The 16,808-nt window shown below is 43.0% G+C and overlaps 1 protein-coding gene across 13 annotated transcripts in view; it reads left to right on the top strand.

The window, feature by feature from the left end:
- The window catches only part of CACNA1G (calcium voltage-gated channel subunit alpha1 G), a 335,700-nt gene that overhangs the window by 157,611 nt on the left and 161,281 nt on the right, over positions 1 to 16,808 (top strand). For all 13 annotated transcript variants that reach the window (XM_082211012.1, XM_082211010.1, XM_082211008.1 and 10 more), the window contains exons 2-3: positions 3,028 to 3,139; positions 8,777 to 8,910. In XM_082211012.1, the coding sequence (XP_082067138.1) occupies positions 3,028 to 3,139; positions 8,777 to 8,910 (246 nt within the window). The remainder of the gene's footprint in view (positions 1 to 3,027; positions 3,140 to 8,776; positions 8,911 to 16,808) is intronic.

Here is a 16,808-nt window from a genome sequence, read left to right as displayed (position 1 = left end):
ACATCCACTGCGTTCTCTTCATCTACCAGGCTTGTAATTCTGTCGAAAAACAAGATCAGGTTAGTCTGACATGACTTATTTTTCAGAAATCCATGCTGACTATTGGTGATCACAGCATTCCTTTCTAGGTGCTCACAGACTGTTTGCTTAATGATCTGCTCCAGAATCTTCCCTGGTATTGATGTCAGACTGACTGGGCGGTAATTATTTGGGTCCTCTCTTTTCCCCTTTTTGAAAATAGGGACAACATTTGCCCTCCTCCAGTCTGCCAGGACTTTGGAAGTTTTGTTTAATGTTTTATTATTATTATTTATGTGTTGGAAGCTGCCCAGAGTGGCTGGGGCAACCCAGTCAGATGGGTGGGGTATTAAAAGTAGTAGTAGTAGTAGTAATAAATAATAATAATAAATAGAATAGGATGTCTCTATTTTCACTGGAGAAATATTGAAGGCTATGTTGTATTTTTATTCTGTGTGCATAAATCCATGAGATCTATAGATTATGGGTAATATACAAATTAATAATAATAATAATTGAGGGGTCACACAAAGTATATGGGAGAAGAGAGGAGAGAAAATAAGTTTCCTTCGTGTGTACACGAAACACAGCTGAGCCAGGGGCTTGGGGAGGAAAGGAGAAAAGTAAGTTACCAGGCGTGGGTGGGTGAGAGAAGAGAAGATCCTACTGGACTTTCTCAACTGAACTCTGATGTATCCCCTTCATTGCCTGAGCAGAGAAAGGACAGCTGCCATTCACCCATCCTGGAGAAGAATGAAGAGGCCCTCATCCTGACTGCAGCCAGTCAGGCAGCTGCATTATTACCCCACTGCATACACCTTGCCTTTTGAATTTCTTGGTTCTGCCAGCACAGCAGCAGCAGCTGTTTGCCCACCCAGTGCATCTAGTTGTGGTCCTGGAGCCGGGGAGGTTGCTAGTGGGCTTCTCAGACCCTCTGGGCTATGGGCCATTGCCCCACTTAGGGGATGGGTCTGACGTTGGAAATTCCACCACCACATAAGTATAGGGAATGGCGGCCTAGGAGAGGTGCTCTCTCTGCAGCAGCCACTGAACTATGAAATTCCCTCCCCACATGTAAAGACTGGTGTTTCCCCTTCGCAGTAACACCCAGTGTGGTATTTACAGTCTTTATTACATGTTTACAAGAAACAGCTTCAGTTCAGAATTATGCGTCCGAACCCGTTGAGTCAGATTCGGGGAGTGGCTTCCTATGATTCCAGCGCGATATCTTTGATTCTTAAGTTTCATTTCCCTCCTTATCCGTGCTGATTTGAAAGCTCCCTCCCTTCCTGAGCTGAGCTTCCTTCCCGAGCCTCTACCAGCGGTTCTCAACCTGTGAGTCCCCAGATGTTGTTGGACTACAGCTTCCATCATCCCTGAGCTCTGGCCTTGCTAGCTAGGGGTGATGGGAGTTGTAGTTCAACAACATCTGGGGACCCACAGGTTGAGAAAGGCTGTGCAGTTGCAGGGCTCTTCAGCATCCCTGAGCCCCTGCCCTCCCTGGCTATTCTCCGCCATCTCTTCCACTTCCCCTGTCTCTGGGTGGTTGTGGCGCGCTTCCGCATCCCTGAGCCCCTGTTCCGCCTCTTCTGTCCATTGCACCTCTGAATCCTCCCTGACACCACAGAAGGCTGTAGAGCTTTCACCACATGCTAAAGATGTGTCTCTTGACCTCTGACAGCTAAGATATTTTGTTCTGTAGGACCCACCTGTTTTGCCAAAATTATACTGTTCTGTTCCATTTGGAACTATTTTACTCGTTTTTATAACACTAATGCTTTTGTTTGTTTTCATAACTGTGTTTTATAAATTGTTGTAGCCTGCCATTGGGCCTTCTAATAAAGGGCAGGTAAGAAATCTAATAAATAAACAAGCCTTGTGTGGATAAGTATTTCATTCTGCGAACTGCCCTGAGATCTTATGAGGAGGTATAGAAATCTAATATATAATGATAATAATAAATAATACAAGTAATAACCAAGTCCCATTTTCTAACAAAATAGGGCCTCTCTGGAACAGTTAGCACTTTTGTGCTGCTTAGCACTATTGTTTGGGTAGCTGTTTGTAGTACTTTGATTGTATCATGTCTTTGTCTAAAATCCTAAGAAAAAGTCATTGGAAGTTGCCCCTGCAGCACCTGTGTATAATAACAATGATGTCTCCACTTGTGCAGAAACCACTGAGATGATGACTATTGTAAGATTTCATTGTCTCTTCCCTTTTATTGTAGTAAATATGGCACTATCTCAGTTTGACTTCTGGGAGTAGCAGATGCTGTCAAACAGTGTGCAGAATCATAGCCAGTAGATGAATAGTCAGCTTCTAAGGTAAAAGATTGGGGAAACAAGTCCACTCCTCCCCCTCCCTGGAAATTCTACTCATTTCCCTAATGCCTAATAATGTGGTGTCCCTGAATGGCAGATGAAGTTGATGGACTACATGGAACTGGCGGGAATGACTGGCAGAATCCGGGACCAAGGAGAGGAGTCGGCGGAAGAAGATTGGAAAAAGTTTAAAGACTAGCTACGGAAATATTGTAAAATTAATGAATGTTAGAAAAATGTTGAAATGAAGTTATATGGCTTTAGTAGAAATATTATAAGGAATTAAGTACAGATAGGTTAATAGAGTATTAAAGGAAAAAATAAGGTTAGAATGAGTTAAGATAATTATAGGACAGAAAACAGAGGAAGAAGGAAAGGAATTGCTGAAATAATTAACAGAAGTGGAATACAAAAAGGGAGGTGTGAGGAGGTCGTGGAAATAAGTGAATGAAAGATGGGATAATGAAAGTGTTTGATTTATTTTGTTGTCTTTGTCTTGTTTTGTTAATTTGATGTGTTGTATTGTATTGTTTTTCTTTTACTTTCTTCTTTTTTTTAGTGTTTTTGGAAAAATAATAAATATTATTAAAACAAATAATAATAATGTGGTGTCCCTGGTGCTAATGGATGATTCTTAGCTTGCACTCTGAAAATGCTTGTTTTCCTTGACTGATTTCCTGTGCACCTGGTTTGAAAGAGTCAGCATGCTGGTAATTCTCCTGAACTGTGTCACTCTGGGCATGTTCCACCCTTGTGAAGATATGGGCTGTGACTCCCCACGCTGCAAGATTCTTCAGGTAAAGACTTTTTTTTTCCATTTAAAAAAAAAAACAGATTATTTCTTGTTTGACATAACATATCATGTGGGAGGAACTATAGTTCCAGTGACATAGCACATGCACAGAGGGTCCCAGGGCCAGCTCTTGGCACCTGCTGCTGGAAGTATCCCATTAGAAAGTGCATCCTTTTGGGCTTGATGAAAATCAGTAAAAATTAACCATAAGATCAGGAAAGCTTACTTAAAAATGCCTGCTGAAATGAAATGACTAAGGTTAGATCCCCACCACCCATTTGAAGCACGTGGCTGCATCTAGAGCAGAGCTTTCCAAACTGTGTGTCAGGACATGTTAGTGTGTCGGCTGCAGTGTGTAGGTATGTCTTCTGAACGCTCCCCACACTCCTCCTGGGGCTGGAAAGGGGTTAGTTTAACCTCCGGTTTGCTAGTAAAACTGAATTACTGTGTCACAAAATGATGGTGTGTCACCAACATGAAAAGTTTGGAAAGCTCTGGTCTAGAGAATCTTGGGAGCTGTAATTGTAGCTAGCAATTGTAGCTGTGTGATGGGTAGACTACAGTCCTTTGATTCTTTGAGGGAAGCAATGGCTATTTCAAGTGGTATAAATGTGCTTCAAACGTGGCAGTGTGAAAACGTAAGCTTTTCTAATTATTTTATGGTTAATTTTAACCGGTTTTATCTTTTGTATTTGTTTTGTAACCTCATCAGATGCCATTTAGAAATTAAGCAATATATTACATTTAATTACATTAAGTTAAAATATATAGGAAAGTCATCTGCCTGAGATAGCCGCCACCAATATGCAAAGGCAATCCTGGTCTAGTTGGACCCACAGTCTTAGCTAGTTTAATGTAGCTTCTTGTGTTCCATGATTTCAGGAAAGTGCTTTTTAGGGGAGATCCATATCATAAATTTAAAACATATAAACCCTAACCCCCCAAGAATCCTGGGAACAGTAGTGTGGGAAAATGATTGCTTGTACATAAGAGCATGAGCAGAGTTCTTATTATTGCAGAGTGATTTTACAGCACGAGATATTGTTAAGAGCATGATGAGCACGTGACCACCTCATGCTAGACTAATGATTGGCTCACGTAGCATAACACTCTCTTTGTCTGTGGGCAAAAGCAAGGTTACATTCCTTTGATTTGGTACCTTTGAGTACCAGGCAGAGCAAGCGCTGTGCTGGAGGAGAGAGGATGAATTATTTTCACTGCGCACAATAAACATTGCATGGCAAAAGCCAAAGCTTTTTCTTCAAGTCATCTTGGTGTGAGACTGATTTTCTTACTGATGTCGAGCTGGTTTCTCGACAATTGGTGCCCCGTGTGACTACCTTCGGACTCCACGTTGTTTCTCATCGTTCAGCGCTCACCACACGTCTTTCATCCACTATGGATCCCGGTGAGTGCTCCCTTGCTGCCCCGTGTATGTGATTCTGGACTACGTTAAGGACTTATCAGCACTTATCTCGCCCGGCAAGGGCTGCAGACGCGTCGTTCATCCACCTAGTGGATCCCTGGTGAGTGCTCCCGACCCCCCCCCCCTTTCTTTTGCCATTATGGGGCAGTCTCTCTCTCCACCACAGAAAAAGTTTTTTGAAGACCTTAAATTTCTTTTGGCCAGCAACAGCTTCATTGTCTCAGATGCTGACCTTCAGTCACTTATAGAAGCATTGGATACTCACTGCCCCTGGTTTTTTCCTCAGGAGGGGAATTGGCATTTAAAAGACTGGGAAAAAATAGGACAATTTTTCCAAAACCATCCTCAGATTGATGTCAAAGTTTTGCATGCCTGCTGTAAGGTTTATAAGGCTATCTCAAGCCTAACTCCTACAAATCTCCTCCTGGCCGCTGCTTCAGCTCCTTTGCCCCCCCTCCCAGTCCTCATGCTGCCTTCAGAAGCACCGACTTATCAGCCTCCTAAACAGGCAGACATTTTTCCTCCTTCGGCTCCTGTCGTCCCTCCTCTGCATTCTTCGCATTCCACACCCCCCATTTACACTCCTCTCCAAGAAGAGATTCTTTGTACTGCAGCTCCGTTGCTGCCTTTTGATTCTGATACTCCAAATCTCTTTCCTGTGATTGCTCCTGCACCCCCAGGCCCCGTCATGCTGACCCAAACTGATGTTCTCGATGGGCTGACGGGAGGAGGCAATTTTCTTCCTATTGCCCAACAGTTGGCCCTTGATCCTATGTATTGGGCAGCCACCACAGCCTCAGCCCGAGAGGCTCTGGCCTCTGTCCCTGATGACAGGAATGAGCGCAATGGCCGGTGGGGGAGCGTCAGACAGGGCCCTGCAAAGCCCTATGGACAATTTGTTGATCGCTTGTACAATACCTTCAAGCGGCAAGTTCAGGACCTGGCAGCACAAGAACTGACTGTACGCCAGCTTGCGTTTGCTGATGCAAATGAGGACTGTACGCAAGAGCTGCACCTTCTAATGGCAACATCAAATATAGCCATTGCTGATATGCTTAAAGCCTGCCAGTCAGTGGGCACTGCTAGCCACGGCCTGCTAGCCACGGCTCTGTCCTCCGCCGTGTCCCAAAATCCTGCAAAGGATAAAACCTGTTGGATTGACAATGGCTAAGGAAAAACTCCAGCGGACTTTACCCATTACGTACCTGGGACACAAGCTGACAGCATCTGCACCCATTCCAGTTACGCCAACTACAGTTTCCTGGTTATCTTAGATTGGTGGATTTACAACAAATTCTTGGACAGCTGAATTGGATAAAGAGTTATTTGGACCTGCCCACCTCCACTTTGTCTCCACTATTTTCTGCCCTTAAAGGACATAAGGATCCAGCAGACAAGATCACAATCACCTCTGCAATGGAAGAGGCTCTTCCACAGCTGTTCCAGTGTTTCCTGGCACGTTGAAAGGCCATCTTCATCCCTACTGCATTGGCCCCCCTTCCCCCAGGGAAGCTACCGTTTCTACCACTTATCGTTACAGTTTTGCCGCCTCTTGTCTGGGAAATGAACCTGGCTTTGAAGGATGCCCTCGTCAGACTGGCATCACTTGGATTTTACCCCCCAGATTTTTTTTTCTCCTCCCTCAGGAGTCCTGCCCTATGATGTGTTCCCCTGAGCATGTACAGAGGGCTGTCTTCGAACTATTGTGGACTCTTGGCAAGGGAGGGGTGAGGGGATTTTAGTGTGTTCCAGTTGTTTCATTTTTGTGCTTTGGCATGGTTCCCGGACAGAAAGAAAGTTGCAATATGGTTCTTTAGCAAGGCCTACGAAGACAATGGGCTCTGTTCTCGACCTTGTTGCAAACCTTTTAGTTACAGCAAGTGGAATATGCTTGAAGCGAAAAAAATATGCTTGGCTAGTGCCCTTTTAGCTGCTGAGAAAAATGATTTTAAAAAGCTTCTCAAAGCTTTCAGCCTTTTTTTGGTGGCGATATTCTAGCATTCCAGTAAATGCTTCATTTAAGATTAGCAATAATATGAAGGACAATCGTATAAGTTTATCACCTGTGTTTTGTTGCTTGCAGAAATAGTGCCTTATTGTTTTCGTTTTAATCATAATAGCAATAAATTTTTAGGTCATTATCCATATTGTAATTGGACCTATGAGTATGTTAATGGATCTTCTTGTTTTCTTAATGTTACCACTATGAGTGGTAGGCCAAAAGTCTCAGTTACTTATGTCACAACCTATATGACTTATGAACAACAGGCTGCATGTATAGATTTTTATGCTTGGTTGGACTGGATGAGAAAGAGCAGTAAATCTGCATATTTGCTTCAATCTGATTTAGGGTTATTCTGTGGCAAATTGGACCGAAGCTTTGTTTTTAATTCTATCATCTTTGTTTTAAAAATAATTAACAAAAAAACAAAAAAAAAAGTCAGAAATGAGAGAAGTTGCTTTATAAATTTTTTATGCTTTAAATGTAATCTTTGCCTCTAAAGGTGGAATTTATGTCTTAATTCATTTTCATTGTTGTATGTATATAACTGATCAATCAACCAATATCTCTGCTATTATTGATTATATGGAACAAATGATAACCCATAATCCTTTGAATCCACCTGAAGGTTTTGATCCATGGGATTGGTTATTTTCTTGGTTACTTAATGGATTATGGTTAAGAAATTTATTATTGATTGTAATTGCATGTATTGTTGATTTTATTATGATGTGCTGATTGTATTCAATGCTTGCTTTTTTTTGATTTCCCAATATATTGAATGGTGGTTTCGACCACGGCCCACCACAGGGATTACAAGGGAAATTTATATATTTAAAATATAAACGCTTAGGTAATGGGAATGCAATTTTGATTAAGGGTCCCTCTAATAATATAAACAAGAAAAGAGGGCATGTGGGAAAATGATTGCTTGTACATAAGAGCATGAGCAGAGTTCTTATTATTGCAGAGTGATTTTACAGCACGAGATATTGTTAAGAGCATGATGAGCACGTGACCACCTCATGCTAGACTAATGATTGGCTCACGTAGCATAACACTCTCTTTGTCTGTGGGCAAAAGCAAGGTTACATTCCTTTGATTTGGTACCTTTGAGTACCAGGCAGAGCAAGCGCTGTGCTGGAGGAGAGAGGATGAATTATTTTCACTGCGCACAATAAACATTGCATGGCAAAAGCCAAAGCTTTTTCTTCAAGTCATCTTGGTGTGAGACTGATTTTCTTACTGATGTCGAGCTGGTTTCTCGACACAGTAGTCTGTTAAAGTGGGTCAGAATTGTAGCCTTGCAAAGGAGAAACTACAGTTCCCATGGTTCTTTGGAGGTTGCCATGTGCTTTAAATGTGCATTATTTAATGTCTTAGAGGTAATCCAACCAACTCCATTGCCTTTGCCATAAAGAAGAATGAATCTGCTTACTGGGTATGCCTTACCACCCTTTGAGGGTTCTCTGCGTGCAAAGCTTTCTGTTTCACATGATGGGTTTTTGGGTTAAGGGTGTGTGTCTGGGTTGCATGGAAATTGACCCTTTGTATCAAAGGTCCAAGTTAGGAAACGCTGGGTGAAAATTAAGTGGAAGGGATCCTGAAAAACCAACACATTTCAGAAATAAGCAGAGAAACAAGAACTACAGTAGAATTCAACACCCAGCACTGTGGTGTTGTGGTTTTTTTTTGGGGGGGGGGGTACACTGATAAATAAATTTTACCCTATTAGGATTCTGAAAAGGGAACAGAGGTCACCAGTTCCACTGGAGGAATTCTTCACATCACCACAAAAATGGGGCAGTTTGAAATAAGAAAGGGCAGCTAATTCAAGTTTATTCAGATGTTGGCTTCTTGCTAAGGAAATCTGGTCCTGTTCAACAGACGTACAACTGGTTGGAGATGGTATTTTTCAGCCACTTCTGGACCTGGACATCAGGAGGTGTTCAGCCGCATTATGATATAGCTCTGTTCTCTTTTCATACTCCTGCTTCTGTGAGTAAAATGGGCATCTCCCCAGTCTTGCTTTTTGCAGGCTGGTTTTGAATAACTGCCAGTCCTACCTGTTGGAGAAATGAAGAATGTGTGGGGTGATGTCCTCATTTGGTTAGGTTGGAGGTCAAGTCCCTTGCATGGTGAACTGTCTCCAATTAAGCACTTGGATCTTTGCAACAGGGTGCACCTCATCATCCTGCTTCTTTATCTTCCAGAGCTTTGATGATTTTATCTTTGCCTTCTTTGCTGTGGAAATGATCATCAAGATGGTTGCACTAGGGATTTTCGGGAAGAAATGTTACCTGGGAGACACATGGAACCGTCTGGATTTTTTCATTGTCCTGGCTGGGTAAGTCAGACATTAGTTCTCAAACAAAGGGCAACTTTCTTGCTAACAGCAGCTGAGGCTAGCTAACCCCCAGCTGAGAAATTCATTATCATGTATGTTTTCTCATTTTTAGTAAGTGTACAAAGTAGCTGAGAATGTATGTAGAAAGCTTTTACTTAACAGTTGTACCTAAATGCTGTCTATAACCCCAAGTTTCCAGTTGCGAAATGCTACTTTTAGACGTTTTGAGATATGTAGTGCCGATAGCAAAAACACCAGGAAGCTGATGATTTATGCCCATTTAAAATTATGGTACAGATGTGTCTGAACATTTTCTGAACTGTTTTCTGTTACATTTTCTGTTACTCTGTGACATTAGACACACTACAAATGTCTTACTAGAGATTTATGAAGTGTTTCATAAGCTCTTGCCAAGGTTTGCATTATTATTTTTTCAAACTTTGAAGAATTTTCTGGGTTTCCGACTTGAAAGCAATTCCTCTGCCCTTTTGATACCAAAGGCTCAAGAGTTGTTTATAAGAACTTGTGGACGTGGAATATGCAGGATGAGGATATTGTTAGGATCCAGGTGCAAAGAGAAGAAAGCTGTGTTGTGAACCAAACAAATGTTGCCAGTTCAAACTCTACCCATGTCATACTGCAATTTCCCCAAAAGACTGTGCATGTATGCAGGTTTTTCTTTTTCGTAACATGTCTCCTGCTTCTGGATGTCCAAGTACGTGCTGAGTGGCAGATTTGGGGCACCCATTTTAAGAGCAGGAGTGTAGATAATGGATCAGATACAAAGTGTATCAAGAAGTTCCTCACAAGTCTAGTCGTGCAGTTAGGTGGTTTAAGACTCTGGATTTAGGGCCTGCTGTCTGCCTCCATCATTAGATAGTAATGTGTATTCACTTGCTTCAGAATCTCTGGAGCAGGTCATGCTGCATTTGTGGGGACTCAGCTGCCCTGACAGCATCACTGATCAAGTTCCACTGCCTTGTCTCTTGTTCAATTTCAATGGGGCTTGGTCAGGAGAACTTTCCATTGGGTTGCAGCAGAAGGTTTCGGGCACAATCCCTGGCATCTCCATTTGAAAAGGACCTTGGGTTGTAGGGATGGGCTAGACCTGCTGAAAGAGGGTTCCTCAAGAGCTGCAGCCAATCGAAGTAGATTGTCATGGCCTGGATCAGTACTCTTCAACCTTGGGTCCCCATATGTTGTTGGACTTCAACTCCCATCATCCCCAGTCCAACAATATCTGGGCATCTAAGGCTGAAGAATTCTGGCCTAGCTAGACCAATGGTATGTATTGGTATAATGTTCATCATGACAATGGGAAGGAGTCACCATTGGATTTTCTGCCCAAGAGAGCAAAATGTCTTTGGGCAGCACTGCCAAGATATGCGGATACCTCATTCCTTTTTCGGCACTTCTGATGGCTTCTATGTGTGTGCTGAGATCATCCAGGAATTCATGTGTGGGAGGAAACATCCTTGGGCAGTGGTCCACCGTCATATCATTACCAGATTAGAAGAGCAACTGAATGAGCACTGTAAACAAAAGCATGACATCAGCAGAGTCCCCACCACCACTCGTCTCATGTGCCTTACTTGACACGTGCTGTACAAGCAGTACAAACCACACTCCTGTCCACCCACTGTGGTGTCCCCAGATTTCTGCGGCACTCACAGTGTTAAGTTTTGCAGACGGCAGCAACAAAGGAATGCCACAAAACCCCGCTTTCCTTTGTTCCCTGCTAGCCTGTGTGCTGCTTTCCATACTGTAAGGTCTTTTGCTCCACAGATTTGGGCGGACTCAGCTGGCATTCTGCTCAAGTATTTTCTCTGGCTCCAGAAATATTGGTAGTCTCAGTTTCATGCAGATTGTCCAAATGGATGAGGTTTCAGCAAGTTTGTTTAAAGCATGGAGGCTGTGTTCCAAAAAGGGAATATTTTAGTCAAAATGTGCGTGATTGCCCTTTTGTTTTGAGGGAACGAAACCAAGTTTTTGCCTTTCATGAAGTGTTTTTCTTTCAGAGGCACCTGGTTTAAATTAAAGGCTCTTTCTAGCACCCGAGAATCTCCTGGCTGAGGCTTGAAATCCACATGAAACGTTCCTGGCCTGCAGCCAGGAAACGGGTTAAGTTTCCTTGACACATAAAGAGCTTGGAGGCTCTCTCCTCACCTTCCTATTCATAAAGAGTGCCCAGAGTCTATTAGGGTTCTGCCCCTACTCCCACACACCCCTCCCATATAATTAACTGGAATTTCCTGGAATGGACTGGAGGATTCTAGAAATAAACCACAACTGCAGCGTTTTTCCAGGTTAGGAAGTCAGCAGCAAGAGTTCTCCCAGGCTACTAGAAGGTGCCATGCTGTTGTTCTTTTTTCTAGAGTGTTGGGTGCATGTAAAACTACTGCCACTACTAATAAAATAGCATTTGTGTAGTTCTGCACTTGAGTGTCTTCAAAGCATTTCACATACATTATTTCAGTAATCCTTATAACAGGACCTGTAAAGGAGGTTGGTAGTTTTATCTCTACATTGCACATGGCTCAATGGGTGGGGCTAAAGAAAAGTGCCATTGGCTTGCTTAAAACCATCTAGACCACATTGGGGAATGGGATGCAGAATGAGAGATTTGAATTGGGAAGTGTCGCGACTCACATTCCTAACCATTGTAGTGCCTTAGCTCTATTATCACCCTTCTACTCCCTGTATACCACATAAGGTTTTCCACAGAGCGCTAAAACACCCTACCCTAAGAATAACAAGTTTCACATTCTAGAAGAGGTGAGACTTCCCTGTTGAACCTCAGACACTAATTAAGATTTAAAAAAACAACCACCCAGCAGACTTTTAAACTGAATTCTGCTTATATAGTTTTAACTCCTTTTTAGTCTTATTGTATTAGGTCCCCTGTACACCACTTAGAGACGACTGTGATTAAGTGGTATATAAGCCAGGCATAGGGAAACTCTGGCCCTCCAGATGTTTGGGACTACAATTCCCATCATCCCTAGCTAATAGGACCAGTGGTCAGGGATGATGGGAATTGTAGTCCCAAACATCTGGAGGGCCGGAGTTTGCCTATGCCTGATATAAGCTATTGAAATACACAAAAGGTACAGTGGAGGCCACCCAGCATTCATCAGAGTAGTCTGAGAAGGAAGTATGTGCTGGGTCTGGATGTGTGTGTGTGGGGAGGAGGGTGTTCAGTAATAGCAAAAGCAGCAATAGTGAGCCTTCGGCAGCTCTCCTCAGATGCCTCCTGCTTGGGCACCAGTTACCCAGTGAGCAGGGCGTATAGTGACTGTGCACCACCAGGACTTTCTTCCGCTGTCATTTAAGTAATCTGGTGAACCGGGTTTGCTTCCCCGCTCCTCCACATGCAGCTGCCGGGTGACCTTGGGCCAGTCACACTTCTGTGAAGTCTCTCAGCCCCACTCACCTCACAGAGTGTCTGTTGTGGGGGAGGAAGGGAAAGGAGAATGTTAGCCGCTTTGAGACTCCTTCGGGTAGTGATAAAGCGGGATATCAAATCCAAACTCCTCCTCCTCTTCTTCTTCACCACCAGAAGGTTGCTGCAGGTTGGCTTGTGGCATGAGGTCTGGCACTAATCACAGTACTGCTGGATCCACCTTCAAGATGCATGCTTTCTTCTGAACAAGGGTGCAACTGCATCTTTACGTAGCCCGTTCACAATGTTATGTAGTGCTGCATGTATAGATTCTTTTCAGTAAAGGCCTGCCATCAAATGACACTTGCATATTAAGTAGAATAGACTGAATGCTATATCAAAGCTTTGCTTTAAAAGACAGGCAGATGGGACATTTAAAAAATCTGACATCTTTTGCGGACTTCAGTAGAGATGAGAAGCATAAACAAAGCACCCACTTTGTTACATGAGGGGTTTTTATTTGGGTCTTAAAATGAGGCCGCCAAACTCTTGTCCCTATCCTGTACTATTCAGGGATGGAGAACCTGTGGCCCTCCAGATGTTGGGCTATCAACTCCTATCAGCCCCAGCCAGCATAACCAATGGTCAGGGATGATGGGAGTTGCAGTCCAACAACATCTGGAGGGCCACAGGTTCTCCATTCCTGTTTTAAAGAAGTTTGTTTTATGAAACTCCTGAAAGGCTACTCTTCCCTCACTGCAGAATAAGATTTGTCAGGCTTCCTAGAAAGATATTGCCAAGATTTTCTGGGCATTTGTTAACTTTGGCTAAGCTCTGAGGCTCCGATGATGGACTGAATGTGTAGCAGGGAAAGCAGAATGAGACTTCCTGCTGTTTTGATCAGCTTTATAGCTTGGAACCAGTAACGTCTCTATTATTAGTATTATTATTATTATTATTATTATTATTATTATTATTATTAATTAATTATCATCATCATCATTTATCTCAATTTATTTAACAGGGCAAATCCAACCACATTTTGGGGTGAGGCTTGCTTCTCCTGAGCAAAAACCTAATTAAATGGAAGCTAGGGGTGTTCATATTATGTCCCTGTATGTTGGAGCAAATCTGTAGATACTAGGTATGGCTAGCCGAGCTTGCATTCAGGCACATGCTACCCCGGGGAGGCCCAGTTGCATCACTGTAACTATGAGGATGCAGCTCACAAGCTCAAAGTTGTCCCTGGGGGAAAATCTTGAAGAATGCAGAGCAGATTTGTGAGTGTCTGTATTCTTATCCAGAATCTACGTTGCATTGCTCTTTTTCTCACCGATGCATTCTGAGAGTCGCGTGCAAAGAAGACGGCATGTAATTCTGAACATGTGCTAAGCTGGCTGAGTTGAAACCCAGCCTAGGCTTCCCTCCTATGCTTTCACTTGGCCAATTTAACGCAGTCTAATAACATCTGCAGTCTTTTCTTCTTGCCAGGCTTTTGGGGCCGATTAGAATGTGCTTAGAAAAGCCCTTCTAACGTACCTTTCAAAGGCCAGTCTGGACAAAATCTTCCTCGGGGTTATCCCCAGTTTGCTTTCGGTAATGATCCTTGCCTGGAGTATATGAGCAGAAGCAGTTTGGCTGCCTCTGCGGAGACTCTCAAAGATGAACAGCCAAGAGCCTGGAAGTTGGGAAATGACAGACAGGAGGGATTTGGGGTAGCGAAGAGGGGATGGAGCTTGTAGGGTTGTAATTGCACCATTTATTTTGATGGTAGTTCACCCAGAAATCTGAGACATTTTTATAGCTTCTTCCTGCTTGAAGTTGTTATGTCCTGAGCTGTTCTGTTCTGCGGGTGGGTGAGGTGTTTAAAGGGCTGGAGACAGACAGGTGTGTTTCCCCCACCCCTGTATTGTTAAAGGCAGCATGAAAGAAAGATCTCCATTTGCATTCATCCCATTTGTTTCTAGTAAACAGGTTTTGTGTGGTTACAAAACCTGCAAAAACTATTTGACCAGAGGCAACAGTTGAACAAAAGAAATGTATGTTTCTGGGAAGATACGCCTTTCTCAAAATCAACCCTATTCTTGGTCTCCAGCTGCAGATGAGATTTGCCGGCTCTGCAGGAAGATGACTACCAGGAGAGCCTATGCACAATTGTCAATTGCAGCAACTTAGTATTTATCTGGTTTTAATTTGAAAAGTACTCTGCAAAGCTACTTTAAAAACTTCTCTTGTAAGAATCTTGTGTGGTCAAAATTATTCCCATTTTGCAGAAGGGGAAGATCCTGATTCCATTTCTCTAACCACTGTCCTTTATCTGATTAATCTTCTCTGGGGCTAACATGATGGCATTATTTGTCCAAACAATTAAACTATCTGAATGGGAACCGTTTCCATTACATTGCCTCTTGATTAGTTTTATTCATTTTAATAACTGGAGAAGAATATAATGTGAAAATCCATATTGAAGGTGAAATGACATGTTATCCTACCTTAGCTTATCAAATTTTAGGGTAGGGTTCCATATCAGGCTTGCAAAGGAGACTGTAGACAGGGTTTCATAAGGGTTTCATCTGAGGTTTCAGACCAGAGCTACAGCTTGGGGAGGCTTCTGGGAAGAGGGTTATTTTGAAAACGGGAGGCATCTGCCTAGGGTATGTTTCAAGGATGGTGGACCTATGGCCCTCCAGATGCTGCTGGACTACTACTCCCATCATCTCTGACCATTGGTTGAGGCTGATGGGATTTGGAGTCCAGCAGCAGTACTTTCTAACTCATTGTTTTGAAGATGCATCAATGGCTGCCTCCGCCCACTGTCATTTGTCATGTGTTGTCTGCACACACAAAAATGCATGAAAGCCCTTGCAGTGAATCCCAGCTTGAAGGGTCCTTGGGGTTCATTATATATATATATATATTTCCTTTATTCAGACAGTGACACAACCCCAGTGCCATTTCTGGGCCAGGTCTTCACAGCTCTGCAGGCATATGGGCATAAGACTTTTGGTCTAGACATATTACAGCTTTGCCATTGACTTCTGCTTGATCAGCTTTGTCTCTTGCTTTAAGATTTTCCTTCTCTTTGAGTGTCTGAACTGTTCCCATCTGGCCTCTGTCAAAAGCAATCTAGCTGACAAAAGATCCATAGTTTAAATGTGAAATGAAATATCATTTCCCCCTCTCCCACTCCCCAAGCTCATTGACTTTCTCCTTTGTTTCACTGCTGAGGAGGACACAGGCCTCTTCCTTTTTACTTTGTTAACTAAAATAGCACACCTTTCTCCATTCTAGTAAGGTACTTGTAAGGTGTTCAGAATGTTGCCTATTTTTCTGCTTCAGATTCCTCCACCTCTGAGCCAGCAGGCAGAGAAATCTAATGGGGTGACCCAGTACTAGACTGCTTTAAAATAACATCTTTGGCATATCTGTTGTGAGTGCGGTTTCTCCTGATAGGTTTTACTATTCCTTCCCATGCAACATCTCCACAAAGGATATCTCCCACTTCTATCTGCAGATAAGGCAGCTACATTTGAGAAGCGCAGGACCTGACATGTTGCCAGAGGTAACTAAGGATGTAACATCAGGAGAGCACTGCCCTTAATGACTGTCAGGCCAAGGCTTATGAGGAGAAAATGTTTGTGCAAGCTAAAAAAAATATCCAAGCTGTAGTAGCTGATCCAGGCCTGGCAGAGTTTCTGTCTGTATGCAGCAGGATTTGAATCTAAGAACATTTCACACATGAGGCTTTAAGCAGTTCTTGCTTCATTTCAGCTTGCAAGATGAATAGGAAGCCAGCTTGGGCCAGAATGTCCATTTGCAATACAAATGCTTCTCTCTCCTGTCTTTCTCCTTCATAAGAATTATCATATGTTCACATGCATACAAGTGTAAGAGACTTGAGCCTCACATTTGAGGAAATGTTCCAGGCAGGGCAGCTTCCTGATCGAAAAGTCCGTTCACGGCATGGCAATCCTGCTTTCTTCTAAAGTTCTGACTGATAACTTTTCACATCAACCCTAGACAGCAGTGTTGTAGAACCTGTAACCGTCCCAATGTTGTTGAACTACAGCTCCCATCATCCCTTGCTCATTGACTGCTCTGGCTGTGATTGATGGGCATTAGAGTCCAACAGCATCTGGAAAGACCACAGGTTCTCTTTCCCTGCTTACACAGTAAAGCTTTGTGCTTGAAAGAAAAGCACACTGATGTGGAATACGGGCAAAAGGTTTCACAAAAGCCCCCCCCCCTTTACCTTTATCCACATCCAGTTTGTGGTTCTGGTTTGGGTAATGCTACTTCCTGCTACTGTTGGACACTATTATTTCAGTACAGAAGTGAGGTTACTAAGAGAGCACAGCTGTTGGAAGTGGAATAAGATAGTGATACCCAATGACTAGCATTGGGTATCACCCGTGGAAAAGATTTTATTACTGCAAAAGTGGGAAAGGTAATAATAATAATAATAATAATTTATTTATATCCCGCCCTCCCCAGCCGAAGCTGGGCTCAGAGCGGC

The sequence above is a fragment of the Podarcis vaucheri genome (genome assembly GCF_965113315.1).
Source record: "Podarcis vaucheri genome assembly, chromosome: 2".
Taxonomy (NCBI): domain Eukaryota; kingdom Metazoa; phylum Chordata; class Lepidosauria; order Squamata; family Lacertidae; genus Podarcis; species Podarcis vaucheri.
This window is presented reverse-complemented; position numbering and strand designations above follow the sequence as displayed.